This window comes from Cajanus cajan, chromosome 1 (genome assembly GCF_000230855.2).
Source record: "Cajanus cajan strain Asha chromosome 1, NIPB_CcT2T_4, whole genome shotgun sequence".
NCBI lineage: Eukaryota > Viridiplantae > Streptophyta > Magnoliopsida > Fabales > Fabaceae > Cajanus > Cajanus cajan.
This window is the reverse complement of record NC_138517.1, coordinates 64307975-64323414: the sequence shown is the minus strand read 5'-3', so window position 1 is coordinate 64323414 and position 15440 is coordinate 64307975. Positions and strand designations below refer to the sequence as shown.

The 15440-nt window shown below is 34.7% G+C and overlaps 1 protein-coding gene across 1 annotated transcript; it reads left to right on the top strand.

Annotated features, from left to right (window-relative positions):
• The first annotated feature begins 6025 nt into the window (after positions 1-6025).
• Positions 6026-6506, top strand: LOC109806684 (Low temperature and salt responsive protein family). Its single transcript, XM_020369158.3, has 2 exons — positions 6026-6227; positions 6356-6506. Exons 1-2 carry the CDS (start codon positions 6147-6149, stop codon positions 6437-6439), a joined length of 165 nt encoding a protein of 54 aa, XP_020224747.1. The 5' UTR covers positions 6026-6146; the 3' UTR covers positions 6440-6506.
• The last annotated feature ends 8934 nt before the right edge of the window (positions 6507-15440 follow it).

Here is a 15440-nt window from a genome sequence, read left to right as displayed (position 1 = left end):
ACCAAAACTCGTGATTGATCGGTAAAAATCCGACTAGGCGAGTATAAATAACTCGAAGACAAACTCGTGATTGATCGGTAAAAATCTGACTGGGAGAGTATAAATAACTTGAAGAAAAACTCGTGATTAATCAGTAAAAATCCAACTAGGCGAGTATAAATAACTCGGAGACCAACTCATGATTAATCGGTAAAAATCCAACTAGGCGAGTATAAATAACTCGAAGACAAACTCGTGATTGATCTGTAAAAATCCGACTAGGCGAGTATAAATAACTCGAAGACAAACTCGTGATTGATCGATAAAAATCCGACTGGGCAAGTATAAATAACTTGAAGACAAACTCATGATAGATGGGTAAAAATTCGACTGGGCGAGTATAAATAACTCGAAGACCAAAACTCGTGATTAATCGGTAAAAATACGACTGGGCAAGTATAAATAACTCGAAGACAAACTCGTGATTGATCGGTAAAAATATGACTGGGCGAGTATAAATAACTCAAAGACCAAAACTCGTGATTGATCGGGAAAAATACGACTGGGTGAGTATAAATAACTCAAAGACAAACTCGTGATTGATCCGTAAAAATCTGACTGGGCGAGTATAAATAACTCGAAGTCCAAAACTCGTGATTGATCGGGAAAAATACGACTGGGTGAGTATAAATAACTAGAATTATTTTCTCTCATTATACAAGAGATTGGAATCTGGACGATGTGTCTCCTTGTTTTACGCGAGTTCGGCATTTTGGAGACCTGATTGGCATTTTGGAGACCTGGTTGGAATTTTGGAGACCTGATCGGCATTTGGGAGACCTGGTCGGAATTTTGGAGACCTAATCGGCATTTTGGAGACCTAATCGGCATTTTAGAGACCTGATCGGCATTTGGCAGACCTGGTTAGAATTTTGGAAACCTAATCGGCATTTTGGAGACCTAATTTGCATTTTGGAGACCTGATCGACATTTTGGAGACCTGATTTGCATTTAGGAGACCTGGTCGGTATTATATACTAAGAAAAAAGTTTTTAACTTGGTTTTTATTTCTTCATTAATCATGAGGTCGGCATTTTGGAGACCTAGTGTTATATACCAAGAAAAAGTTTCAAACTTGGTTTTGATTTCCTCATTAATCATGAGGTCGACATTTCGGAGACCTAGTGTTATATACTAAGAAAAAAGTTTTTAACTTGGTTTTTATTTCTTCATTAATCATGAGGTCGGCATTTTGGAGACCTAGTGTTATATACCAAGAAAAAGTTTCAAACTTGGTTTTTATTTCCTCATTAATCATGAGGTCGGCATTTCGGAGACCTAGTGTTATATACCAAGAAAGAAGTTTTTAACTTGGCTTTATTTCTTCATTAATCATGAGGTTCGCATTTTGGAAACCTAGTGTTATATACCAAGAAAGAAGTTTTTAACTTGGTTTTATTTCTTCATTAATCATGAGGTCGGCATTTTGGAGACCTAGTGTTATATACTAAGAAAAAGTTCTTAACTTGGTTTTTATTTCTTCATTAATCGCGAGGTCGGCACTTTGGAGACCTGATCGACATTTTGGAGACCTGGTCGGTATTATATACTAAGAAAAAAGTTTTTAACTTGGTTTTTATTTCTTCATTAATCATGACGTCGGCATTTTGGAGACCTGGTGTTATATACCAAGAAAAAGTTTTAAACTTGGTTTTTATTTCCTCATTAATCATGAGGTCGGCATTTTGGAGACTTAGTGTTACCAAGAAAAAAAATTTTAACTTGGTTTTAATTTCTTCATACATCGTCAGGTCGGCATTTTGGAGACCTGGTGTTATATACCAAGAAAAAAGTTTTTAACTCGGTTTTATTTCTTCATTAATCATGATGTCAAAAATTTTAAGGACTGCATTGAAATATCCCATAAGTGCCCATGGTCGATCAATCCCTGAAGCTAAACTGCAGAACTCCCTCCACAGATCAATACAAAATTGTGGATGAGGGCTAGCATATACGAAGGTACAGAACCACTGAGAATCACCACGTCTAACCTTGATATGTATAAATTGAGACGATTGAGTCACAATATCTAGATCCCATTTCTTGGAGTCCCATAAACACCAGATATCGCCTGCTTTCCCATGAGTATCCACAATATGAACACCATCCAACTTTATACGACTAGCAACTTGTTTGGCCCTCCTGCCATTGATGTGAGTTTCGAGTAAACAAAGCACACCCACGTCATACTCCTTTATGACATCATTCATCAATGAAGAAAACCCTTTTGAACCTGCTCCCCTACAATTCCATGACATCAAATTCATTGAGAATTATTGTTGGGGTTGGGCACTGAATCCCAAGCAGTATCTAATTGCACATCTGCAACCATTCCTTTAGAGGAAGCCTCAACATTGTTATCTTGAAAGCTTCCATCATTAAAATGATTTCGTAGTGCTTTCGCAAAGGCCAGCGTAGCTTCATCTAGACCAACAACATGCGTAAATGCACTACTCAAGTCCAAACTAGAGTTCTTATTATAGGAGGTCGAAGATATGTCTTTTAGCCCTTGTAGAACTTTCCTTGTGTTCTCCTGTTGATCCATCCTTGGGGAAGAATAATGATGGTGTGTTGATGAAGAGGGCTTTACAAGGGTAATTTCCTGGTGAACAGGCATACTAGACATATTGGAATGATGATGTATCATCAAGTGTTTCTTTTTATGCCCAGAAAGGTTCTGATTGGAAGTGTTGCCACGTTGACGTTGAGGATTCTTTCCTCCTTCTTGATTGCGAATCTTATCCTGGAATGAAACTTTTTGCATGGGCCCACCATTATGCTTATCATGCACATGCAGATTCTCTACTACCTGATTGTTCTGGGAAGGGGTCATATCTGTACCACCTTGTGAGATAACCGTTCTCGCTTTAGAAGTAAGATTTTTTCCTGATTTTCTTCCATGTTTCACCAGCATCCATGGTCCGTAAAGCTCTTTCGATTTTGGGCCAGAGTCGGTAGTTACCAGCGTACCTTTCGCAACTGGCTTCAAGCTGCTTGAGCCTATTTCAGTGCCTATAGTTGTGTTAGAGGGAAGATATATGCATGGATTGTTCCATCGTAAGGGCTTTGTGGAGGTCATTCTTCTCCCTATTATGCCCAGTGTCCATCTCCGTGTCCACTGTTCCTGTTGTCTTCATTGTATTCTTAGCACATTGATTCTGTCGATGTCCATACTTCCCACATGAAAAGCATATTGAGTGATGTCCCTCATATTCCAGCTTTAAAACATGACCCATGATGTCAATCTTTAACACCAGCTTCTTATTCAGATTAATCTCCATGCAAATTCGTGCAAACTTGCCTCGTGAATGAATGGAGGTTAGCTTATCAATTTTGAGCATGGTTCCCAATTTGTTTCCTACCCTCCACAAGAAACGATCATGATACAATTCGATAGGCAAACCGGGGATACGAATCCAAGCAGCAATCTTTCTCACTTTAGTTGTAGTGACAATGAAGAAAGGCCTCCATCTCTAAACAACAATATAATGATCAGCAATTTTCCAAGGTCCCTCATAGAGCGCATGTCTATAATCCTCCTCCTCCTTAAACTGCACCAGAAAGTAATCATTGGGCATATCAATGATTCGTATTGCACCATTCTTAGCCCAATCACGATGAGTCTTGTATTCTAAAGCTTTGAAAGAGACATGCCAGCCCAAAACATTGATAACCAACGCATTCTTCCAAGGGGCACATCATTCCTCAAACTCCTCTTGGGAGATTTGGATCTTTGGACATGGGTCATGACCAATATTTGGATATGTCTTCCTAGTGTGACCAAGGGTGTGACAATAGAAACAATTTTTTACACGATTATGTTGTTCTCTAATGTCCATCTCTGTTCTAATCTTGCTAGACTTTGACCGACCCTTGAAAGTTCTCTTGAGTTCTTGATTTGGCCACAAAGTTGAAAGAAACGCAACATCCGAGAAAAGTTTGACCTGCTAGGAGATTTACAGTAAGGCTAAATGAAATGTGGTATGATTGCAACAAGTTCTAGAAATGTATACGAAGGACAGTTTGGAGAGCTCCGACATGAAAATTATTAGCCTACTTACACTGGTCCAACTTTGTGGCCAAATCTAGAACTCAAGGAAATAATACTATTTTTGCAGAGTTGCTATTTAGGTAAAAAAAAAATTTAATAGTATTATTTGTGTAAAAAATTCAAAATTATTTAATATTTTCTTTCATTATAATTTAAATCAACAGATAAAATAATTTTATGATTATCTATCAATTTGAATTAATCAAACAAAGTATTAAATAATTTTTAAATTTTTTAAACAATTGTAAATTTAATCTATATATTAAAAGCTTTAAATTCAACTGTTAGATCATTAAAATTTAATATAAAATATAAATTATTAAATAAAATAAATTTAGGTAAACTTACCTCCAAAATAAACGGATCTTTTATATATATATATATATATATATATATATATATATATATATATATATATATATATATATATATATATATATATATATATATAAACTTGAGAAGAATCCCAAGAAACAGCAAGCAAAAACAGTAAAAGAAATGTCAAAGACTGGCCAAACTTTACTAACTCATACCACATGATTAGCTTCACCCACGCAAACCTTCCACCAACTCCGTTAAAAGATACGATGCTATGAACCAAACTATAGCTATATGAGAGATCTCAATACCATTAGATAGCAGCTGTATAGCAATGTTGAAATCGGGTTCCACAATCAGATTTAAATATTTTGTTGCTGGATGTGAATACACGTTTTTTCACTTTAAATTCTTTTAAAAAAATTTCAAACTCTCAATTTCTTATCTTGTCAATATCTATTAATAATAAAAAGGTAAGAAATTTACTTTTATTTCATGAAATTGTTTTTCTCAAACCCTAAATTCTAAAAATTTAAGACTTAAGAATTATGATTTAAAATTTAAAAATATATAAATTTTAACAAAATTTAAAAATTATTTAATATTCAATTTTATTAAATCAAATTGACAAATATTAATAACACAAAATATTTCACGTCAATTTCCATTAATCAAATAATACATGCATAATAGGTCAAATTTAAATTTTATTTTTATAAAATAGACAACTTAAAATATGATCTATTCTTATCTTTAATCATAGATATAATAGTTTCTTATGCTTACCTTCAAAAATAGTATTGTACTTGCAATATAAATAAATAAATGACATAAAATTAAAGATACTTGATTAAGATTTTATATATATAAAAAAAAAATTTAAGCTAAAGTTTTTTATAATTTTAAAAGGTTTTGTAGGCATTTAATATTTTTTTTAAAAATTTCTTCAAAATTTTTTTAGAAATATAATTACTTTTTAAGATTTTTTAAAAGACTTATAATCAAAATTTCGTAATAATAAATTTTAATAATTTTGTATTATAAGAATTTATAAAATTTGAAAGAATTTTATTAAATTTTAAAAGATAATATAGATTTTTAAAATATAATATAATAAATTAAAAAATAACAAAGTTTGAATAAGGATAATAAAATTAATATAAATTTTAATCTTTTATTAAATAATTAATTTTAATTTCATGTCTTCTAAAGAAACATTTCTCTACATACAGTTCTCTATGCATTTATATTTTATCATTCATATTATTCAATTTGAACAAGATTTTAAATTCATGTATTCATTAACGGATAAAATTAACAAAAATATATTCAAAATTTTATATTTTAACATTAAATTTTATTAAAAATAAAATATTAGTTAAATTTTAATAATTTTTAAATTTCAAAAACATATAATATTTAATAATTTTAAACATTTAATAATTAAAATAAATAATTATACATTAATATTAATAAATAAAAATATTGATGAATAAGAAAAAAAAAAAAAAGATTGCTAAGATAGAAACTTTTTCATTCTGCTAGCTTATAAAGGAGATAGGAACACATGTCGGTTCTGTAACACACGTGTCTTGTAATGTGCCTACAATTCTGCCACAGTGATCTCCACCGTAACCGTTTTTATTTGCTCCATCAACTTGCTTCCTCAATAACATTTTCCTTGTCATTCCTCGCTCTTACACATAACTAAGACCATTGCAAAGAAAGAAAAATAGTTATGGGTTCAGAAACCTTTCTCGAAGTTATATTAGCAATCTTGCTTCCTCCTGTTGGTGTTTTCCTTCGATATGGCTGTGCTGTATTTACTCTCCCTCTCTCTCTCTCTCTCTCTTTTTTATTTACTTTTTTTCTATTTAATGTTTTCATAGGGTTTAGTATTGATTAATTGATCCATTTTTTTTTTATTAATTTGTTTTAACAATGCAGGTGGAGTTCTGGATTGATCTGGTTCTGACTATACTGGGATATATACCAGGGATTATTTATGCCATTTATGTATTGGTTGGATAACTCTAATGTATACCTTTATTATGTATAAGTATCTTTTATTTATAATATCTGAATTTGTTTTCTGTCATTTGAGTTTCAACCTTTTCATTTTTCATTTTTTTCTATCGACTATGGGAGGAGGTAGATAGAAACATTTAATGTGTTAAATATAATTAAATTTCCACGATTTGTTACCTTTTAATATATTATGTATTCATTAAAGATTTGTTGTTTCATTTTAAATTATTCAACGTGATTCAGATCGAAATAAATGTATGCAATTTATTTCGTTTTTCGCCTTTTAATTATCATCTGAAGTTGTTAGTTCGGTGACCAAATGGAGAAGTTGTTTGTTAGGGAGGATAAATCCCACATTCCATTGTGCATATTGCTATATAATTAAAGTTTTCTTTGAATTTTCATCTTGCAGAATTGTGTAATACCTTTTTTATTTCTATATTTGTCACTGATTTTTCAGGTAATAAAGACTTTTATGCAATAATATTTCCCAATTAGTCTTTTCTTTTTGTCGCCTAATGTTATGTGATTAGTTCCTCCAATCTAATGATTGACCGAGAGCACCATTAAAAAAAATCTTATTTTATTTAATCATAAAAAAAATTAATATAATAAAATTGTAGCATTCACTTATAACAGTTAAAAGAGGAAAGAAAAGTTGATTTTATGGAGAGAAAAATTAAATTTTTACTTTCTTTTCACTTTTTCTTACATTTAAATTTCATATTTCTTTTTTTCATTATTCCAAACAAGCAGTTAAATAAGTCTTTTAAATATAGTTATAAAAATTGACTTCGATTGGTCCGATCAAGACCAATTCAATCGAGAACCAATCGTCAAACAGGTTTGAGTCTCTGATCATGAATGGATCGGACATGTCATCAATCTAATGTAAATCAAAATTATTTGGCCAGTTTTACGATTAAAGCGATGAACCAATGTTTTCAGTTTAGACCGATTTTTAGTTTGAAACTTTTTTGGACGTATTAGCATTCTACACCACATCATAGTAGAAGAGAAAAAGGAAAGGAATGCGAGAGAGGAAAAGAAAAAGGAATGCGAGAGAGGAAAAGTGAGTTGAGAGAAAAATGAATCTCATTAACCAAGATGAATGAATTCTACGTCTTGAATATGTACATACAATGCTATTGAAGTACATCAGTAAAAGGAAGAAAAATTAGTTACAACTTAACGAGCATAAAGTCAACTAACAAAATTAGTTTTGCAATCATGTGGGATCAATGAGACTTTTATCCTTATTGTCTAATAATTTCCCACAAGCTTGAGCATGTATATGATACATGTTCAGCTTGGATAAATTCTCATGAACACTCGTGAAAGAAACGCGGATACAATGGTTTTGTCAGTATATCAGTTACTTGACCAAAGGAAGGAACGGGTAAAAAATGAATAAGACCTTCTTGAAGCTTTGTCCGAACAAAATGGTAGTCAATTTTTATATGTTTTGTTCTCTTATAAAATGTGAGATTCTTTGTTATATATATAGATTTATTATCACAATATGTTACAAAGGGAGTAGAAATCCTAGTGTACAAATCATTACATAAATATTGTAACCATTGGAGCTCACAAACAAGTAATGCAAGAGCTCTATATTCTACTTTTGAAGATTGAGACACTATAGATTGCTTTTTAGATTTCCAAGAAATCAAAGAATTTCCCATAAACACGTAATAATCAGTGGCTGACGTTATGGAGTTAATGCAAGTACCCCAATCTGAATTAGAAAATGCTTTGATAAAGAGTTGATTATCGCTTTGGAAAAATAAACCAAGTCCTGGACATCCTTTTAAGTATTTTAATACGCGATGAGCTGCTGTCATATGGTGTTCACGTAGAGCAGAAACAAATTGACTTAGCTTATGAATTGCAAAACTAATATCAGGCCTAGTGTGAGTAAGATATAACATACAGTTAATCAACCTTCTATATTCACCAGGATTCGAAATAAGTGACCCTTCTTCATCAAATAAATGACAAGATGGCTCCATAGGAGAAGTGGCAGGTTTGCAGGCTAATAAACCACTATCAGAGAGTAGATTTAAGCAATATTTTCGTTTGTTGAGAAAAAGTCCAAAGGGTGAGCAACTTATTTCAAAACCTAGAAAATATTGGAGAATACCAATATCTTTGATGCTGAATGAGCCATGAAGATGAGACTTAACACGTTAAATTTCTGGAAGATCATCACCTGCCAACACAATATCATCAACATATACAAGCAAAGCTGAAAAGGAGTGATCAGTTTTGCAAACAAATAAAGAGTGGTCAACTGCACTCTAAACATAACCAAGTTGAGTCAATGTCTGGGTCAGTTTTGAATTCCATTGCCTACTAGCCAGGTTTAACCTATACAGAGACTTTCTAAGTTTACAAACTTGCTTTGGATGTGAAAGAACTAGACCAAGAGGAGGGGTCATGTAAATTTCTTTATGGATCTCCATGAAGAAAAGAATTATTCACATCTAACTGATGAAGAAACCAACCCTTAGCACTTGCCAAGGACAAAATAAAATGAATGGTAGTAATCTTCAAACCTAGAGAGAAAGTCTCAAAATACTCAAGACCTTCAGTATGAGTATATCCCTTGGTAACCAAACGGGCTTTGTATATATCAATAGAGCCACTAAGTTTATGCTTAGCTTTATAAATCCATTTACACACAATAGGGTGCTTCCCTCGAGGTAAATCCACCAAAGACCAAGTTTCATTCGATTCAGAGCTGTAAGTTCATGATGCACTATTTTTTACCAATAATCATGTTGAAGAGCTTCTTTAAAGGATTTGGGCTCTTGGATAGATGAAATATTAGAATAAAAATATGAATATGTAGAAGAACAATTATGGTAAGAAAGATAAGTTTGAATAAGATATCTAGTACCTGAAGAATGATTGGTAGCATCCTTTGAGGAAAAGAAAATAGTGTGATAGTCCTTTAAGTATCCTGACTTTTGTTTAGGACGAGTACAAACTCTAATTGGTTGAGGTTGTATATTATAATTTTGATATTGTGAAGTAACAATATCATTTGAGTGGGATGAATTATTAGAATCATTAGTATTATTACTAGATGACAAAATAGGTTCTGAAATAGAAGGGACAATATCTCTAATAGCTATAGGGACTATATATGATGTCATTATCATAAAAGTAGGAAAAGTAGGCACAATTTTAGATATATCAACTTTATCTATGTAGACACCCAATTTTGTCCGGACCTATAAATAAGGGAATGGACTTCTATTATGAAAGAAAGGAGCTCCCGAAGCATGGAAACAATATCATATGACAACAAAGGGGCCTAAAGCCCAACAAGTTTGATTTAGTAGCCCAGAACGGGTTATTCCAAAACTGGAACGGGGTCGTTCCCAAGCTGGAACGGGCCGTTCCTAATCTGGAACAGGTCGTTCCAAAACTACTAAAAAGGCTAAAAAAAAACTAGCTAAGAACGAGCTAGAATAGGCCTTTCCAACATAGGTTGTTATGAGTTAAGTGCAAGTTTAGAACGAGTCGTTCTAGAATTAGAATAGTTTGTTCCATATTTAAATTTAACACACAATGAACTGACTCAGAATGGGCCATTTCGGGCCGTTCTAGTCAGTTCTGATGTCTATAAATAATAGACTCGGGTACTACTCCAAGGGCCAAAATAATTCATCCAGGACTGCATATAGGTCAAAAATTATCTCTCTCCCTCTTCTTTCTGTATATCTTGAGATTTTTGAGGTACTTGTGTAGTGTGTAAGGCAGCCAAAAAGTGCCTCAAATCTCCTATATTTGAAGAACATTAATAAAGCTTGCTACGAGGTATTATTCATCAACCTTTCTCCCTATGTTCTACTTCTTTTATTTTAAATATTGATATAATAATAGTAATCATGTAGATATTCTAGGGTCAATCATCTAATTTAAATTTCATGTAAATAATCATTAATAAAAAGGATCAAATATTTAAACTATCAATTCTGATTACGTTAGCTTCATTATAGGGTACCGATTAAGGGCGTTGTAGGGGTGCTTAATACCTTCCCTTCACGTAACTGGCCTCCAAACTCAATTTTGGTTATCAAGACCATCATTGGACTTTTAAAAAACATATTCTTTTTCCAATGTTTTTGAGTAAAACATTGGTGGCGACTCCTACAAACCATTTATTAAAAACCATTAATTAAGGATTAGTCTGGTTTCTGGGCATTCTTTAATTGATGAGATTTTTAATTAGAAGTCTTAAACCATTGGTCGTAAGATCAAAATTTTTTGGGTTACGACAGATGGCGACTTCACTAGGGATGTTTAAAGAGGGTCAGGCCTAAATAATTGATGAAGCTAGCAAAATAGAAATAATAGTTTAAACATCTTTTCCCCTTTACTTTGTTTGTTTTACTTGTGTGGCTTTAATATGTTTGTTTGTTTAAATTTTGCATTTGTTTGAATTAACAACTGTACAAAAGTCATAGCACACAATAGTTCGCTCTATACCCAGGGGCATGAGAGCATAAACATAGGAAGTGGTTGACGTACGACCGGCCCAAGTATTAGAGTCTGCAAGCCTTGTTAGAAATCACACTCAAGGTGATAACCGGTTATTCTAACCTGAAATACTACAGAAAACCTTAGAGTTTGCCAGGTGATAGTGATAGAGGTATCGGGTCCCTATAATGGGGGCACCTTCGGAGCCCTTAAAGACTAGCGAGATTAGAACCATCCTGTACAATGCACTTGTCTTGACAGGGACCATTGACCAAGGATTTGGACGTGACTGTTTGTGGGTTACGTTGCATGAGCATATGTTTGTTGCATTTTGTTTATTCAAACCGTTCATTTATTTTTTATAATTCCCCTAAGGTAAAGAAAAACACAAAAAATGCACTATCATGAGAACCTAGTGTGAAAATAAGATCTGTGAGAAGCATACATCCCTTCTTTAAAAAATGGGGGGTATCATGCATTCCCAAAAATAAAAAAAATAGAGAGAGAGGGAGAGTAAAAAGAGAGACATGCATACCATGTATAGGATCACCAAAGGAATTTCTATCGAAGATGAGAAATCAGTGTGACCTCTATCACATCATAAAATATTATGAAGAGGAACACTGATAACTCAGCTCTCATCAAGGATGAGTCATCGAGTCTCTATTAGAAAACCTCCTTCATACATTCAGTAGATTAATAGGTAACCTTTTCGTTGTCCTCCCCAAACACGACATCGACAATGCTAGAGGTTATCTGAATGCTCTAGAGGAAAGATTGAGGACCATTTAAGACCACAACTTTGATGGTAAAGAAGTTGCTGAGACGTGCTCAATGCAAAACATCCCATTCACATACGAAACCATAGAGCCCCCATAGTCGAACAATAGTCAGTCAAAAGGGGTCTATGGAGGAAGAAAGAGGAGGGAATTAGTGTTACCATCCTCCCCATCTTTCCTCGGAAGCTCAAAATAATGTCAAAAGCAAAAAATACTTCTGACAAAAGTCCTGTGAGCTATGCATACTTGTTTCCTCAACTACTAAAGGCCTCGATGTTGGTAGAATCCCACTACAAAGAAAGCAGCAACCACCTTACCCATTATGGTATAGGCCTAAAGAAACTTGCGATTATCACTCAGGGGCAGCAGGACACTCCATCAAAAATTGCAAGGACTTGAAGCTTCGTGTACAAGAGCTTATAGACGCCAGGTGGCTCAAGTTTGAGGCCAATGTATCTAACATCACTAAATAACCAAGATAAGTAGCAATCTTGGGATGGTTTGTTAGAAAGCTGTTAGGGGGTCCTTTAAAGAATAAGTTTTTTTTTTCTTTTGTTTCTTTTCTTTTAAATTTGAACTCGTGACCTTCGGCCACAGTCACGAGTTCAGAAAAAATAAGGGCTTGTCTAAGTTTTTACATTCATCAATAACATACGTCATTCTTACAAATCTCTGTGTTTATTCATTTCTCCCTTTTATCATTAAATTCTAAAACCAATCATGGTGACAAAAAAAACTTCAACTCAATTTGACCGATAAAGGAAGCTCAAATCTTGGTCCATAAAAGGACTCTCAACACCCATAGGCTGGGGTGTCGCAACCCAAAAATTTCCGATCTTGCGACCTATGGTTTAGACATCCTTTTGAAAATCTCATCAATTAAAGAATGCTCGGACACCAGACTAATCCTTAATTAATAGTTTTCAAAATAGGTTCATGGAGTCGCCACCAATGTTTTACTCAAAACATTGGAAAAAGAAAAGTTTTTTTAAAATATGGCCTTGATAACCAGAATTGGGTTCGGGGGTCAGTTACGTGTAGGGAAGGTATTAAGCACCTCTACAGCGCCCTCAATCGGTACCCTATGATGAAGTTAACGTGATAAGAATTAATAAATTAAATATTAGATCCCCTTTATTAATAATTATTTACATGCTTGAAATTTAAATTATACAATTAACCCTAAAATGTCTACATGATTGTTTTTATTATAACAATATTTATTATAGACAAGAAATAAAAAAAAGAGAAAGAGATTAATTGAAATACCTCTTGAATGAGCTCTATTGAATCTTCAAAATAGGGAGATTTTAGGTGCTTTGTGGCAACCTTTCACACTATAATATGCCTCACAAAATCTCAAGAAATACAAAAGAGAGAGAGAGAAAGAAAAAGAGAGAAATTTCGAGCTCTAAGGAGTCTGGACAAAATTTGGCGCCTTGAGAACTGTACCCAAGCTCTCTATTTATAGGCATCAGAAAGTAGTTAGAACGACCCGTTCTGGATCCGAATGTTGTGTGTTAATCATGCACCTGGGAATGGGCTGTTCTGAACTGAGAATGACCCGTTCTGGAGTTGAGACTGTCGCAACCCGAAAATTTCCGATCTTGCGACGTATGGTTTAGACATCCTTTTAAAGATCTCATCAATTAAGGAATGCCCGGACACCCGACTAATCCTTAATTAATGGTTTTGAAAATAAGTTCTATGGAGTCGCCACCAATGTTTTACTCAAAACATTGGAAAAAGAAAAGGTTTTTAAAAGTCCAATAATGGTCTTGATAACCAGAATTGGGTTCGGGGGTCGGTTACGTGTAGGGAAGGTATTAAGCACCCCTACAACGCCCTAAATCGGTACCCTATGATGAAGATAACGTAATAAGAATTAATAAATAAAATATTTAATCCCCTTTATTAATAATTATTTACATGCTTGAGTACACAGATAGCCTCATTTTCCCCACGTTCGAGACCACTATAGACGGCATGTGGCGGGAGCTCACCAGCCAGGGGGTCATGCCAAGGACCGCCAAGGCCTCAAGAATCAGAGACCCGATGCTCCAAGTGGTCCAAAAGCTGATGACAGAGACTATCCTCGGGCGTTACCAAAGCGCATGTTCTATCACACAAAGGGACCTCTTTCCTTTATATTCCATGGTTCAGGGGATTCGATGCAATCTTAGAGCTTTCTTCTTATGTCACATGGAGGACTACGGTGAGAGATCAGGCACAACGAGTCGCACCAGATACGTAGTGGTCAGTTTGATGCTTGCACGAGTCGTCGAGCACTACAGGGTCGTCAACATCAACTTAGAGACTGGTCCAGACCCTCGCCCTATTGATGCACTCACTCTCAGATCTATGGGCATCATTGAGCTTACCCAGGGCGGGTATATGGTCATAGAGGAGCTCAATGTCGATGACATACTTTTTGACAACATGCTTGAGTTATAGTCGCAGTAACAACCACCACAGCCACAGCCTCAGCCGCAGTAGGAGCAATCGGTACATTCACATGTAGAGGCAGATAGTAAGGCCCTCTACTAGCAGATTGAGAGATGGCAGTAGAGCTTCGACAGCTGCCTCACAGGCATACAGGAGAAGATGCGTCAACAACATCATCAATAATAGCAGTGGCATGAGCAGATGATGGCTTAGCTACAGAGGCGATTTCTGGATCCTCTAGCTGAGGATTAGACTAATGATAAGACATTCTATCTTTTTATGGTAGGCTCAACATTGTACCCCGAAATTATATCTTATTTATGAGATTACATTTTCGTGCCTATGTATCTATTCTTTTCGAAACATATATAAGTACACGAAATACAAAAAGAGAGAAATAAGCATGCAAAAAAATAATATAAAATAAAAATAATAACATGAGAAAAGGCAAGGATTTCACGCCAAAAAAAGCCAGAGCTACAAAATGAAAAGATAAGGGCACTAAGAAATCCTTAGTCCGGGGAATCTTCCACAAGCAAGGGCCAAGGTCCCCCCACAACAACGATTAGATCAGACAACTCGACAAGGTCAAGCAAATCCACGCCAACATCACGATGACCAACATCAACAAAAGAACAGTTGCAACACCTAAGTGGAAGACACCTAGAGAGGCATCACATTACTCACACGACAGGAAAACACCATAATCCCTGCCACCCATCTCATTCCCCAATGAAGACGCCTGGAAAGACATTACAATACTCACATAGTAGGGAATCACACATCCTGCTAGTCCTAACCCAAAACAGGGAGCCTCTCAAGCGTTCCCTTACTGGTCAATCCGAGGGGCATCCGACAACACCAGTGAGAGGCCACCGTTGAGTTCCTCAAGTACACGAATAGTAAAGGTTGTTAGATCCTCAAAACTTGTACAAGAGTAGTAAGGGTTACTAGATCCTCAAAACTAGTACAAGAGTAGTAAAGGTTGCTAGGTACTCAAAACTAGTACAAGATTAGTAAAGGTTGCTAGATTCTCAAAACTAGTACAAGAGTAGTAAAGGTTGCTAGGTCCTTAAAACTAGTACAAGATTAGTAAAGGTTGTTAGAGCCTCAAAACTAGCACAAGAGCAGTAAAAGTTACTAGATGCTCGAAACTAGTACAAGAGCAGTGAAGGTTGCTAGATCCTCAAAACTAGTACAAAAGCAATAAGGTTGCTAGATCCTCAAAACTAGTATAAGAGTAGTAAAGGTAGCTAGATCCTTTGATGGAAGAGCATGGGCTAAAGGCC

Bases quoted from the DNA above. Each gene is read 5' to 3' on its own strand.
- LOC109806684 (XM_020369158.3), top strand. From the start codon at position 6,147: ATGGGTTCAGAAACCTTTCTCGAAGTTATATTAGCAATCTTGCTTCCT. The intron at 6,228-6,355 runs GTATTTACTCTC...TTAACAATGCAG, and splicing joins TCCTTCGATATGGCTGTGCT to GTGGAGTTCTGGATTGATCT.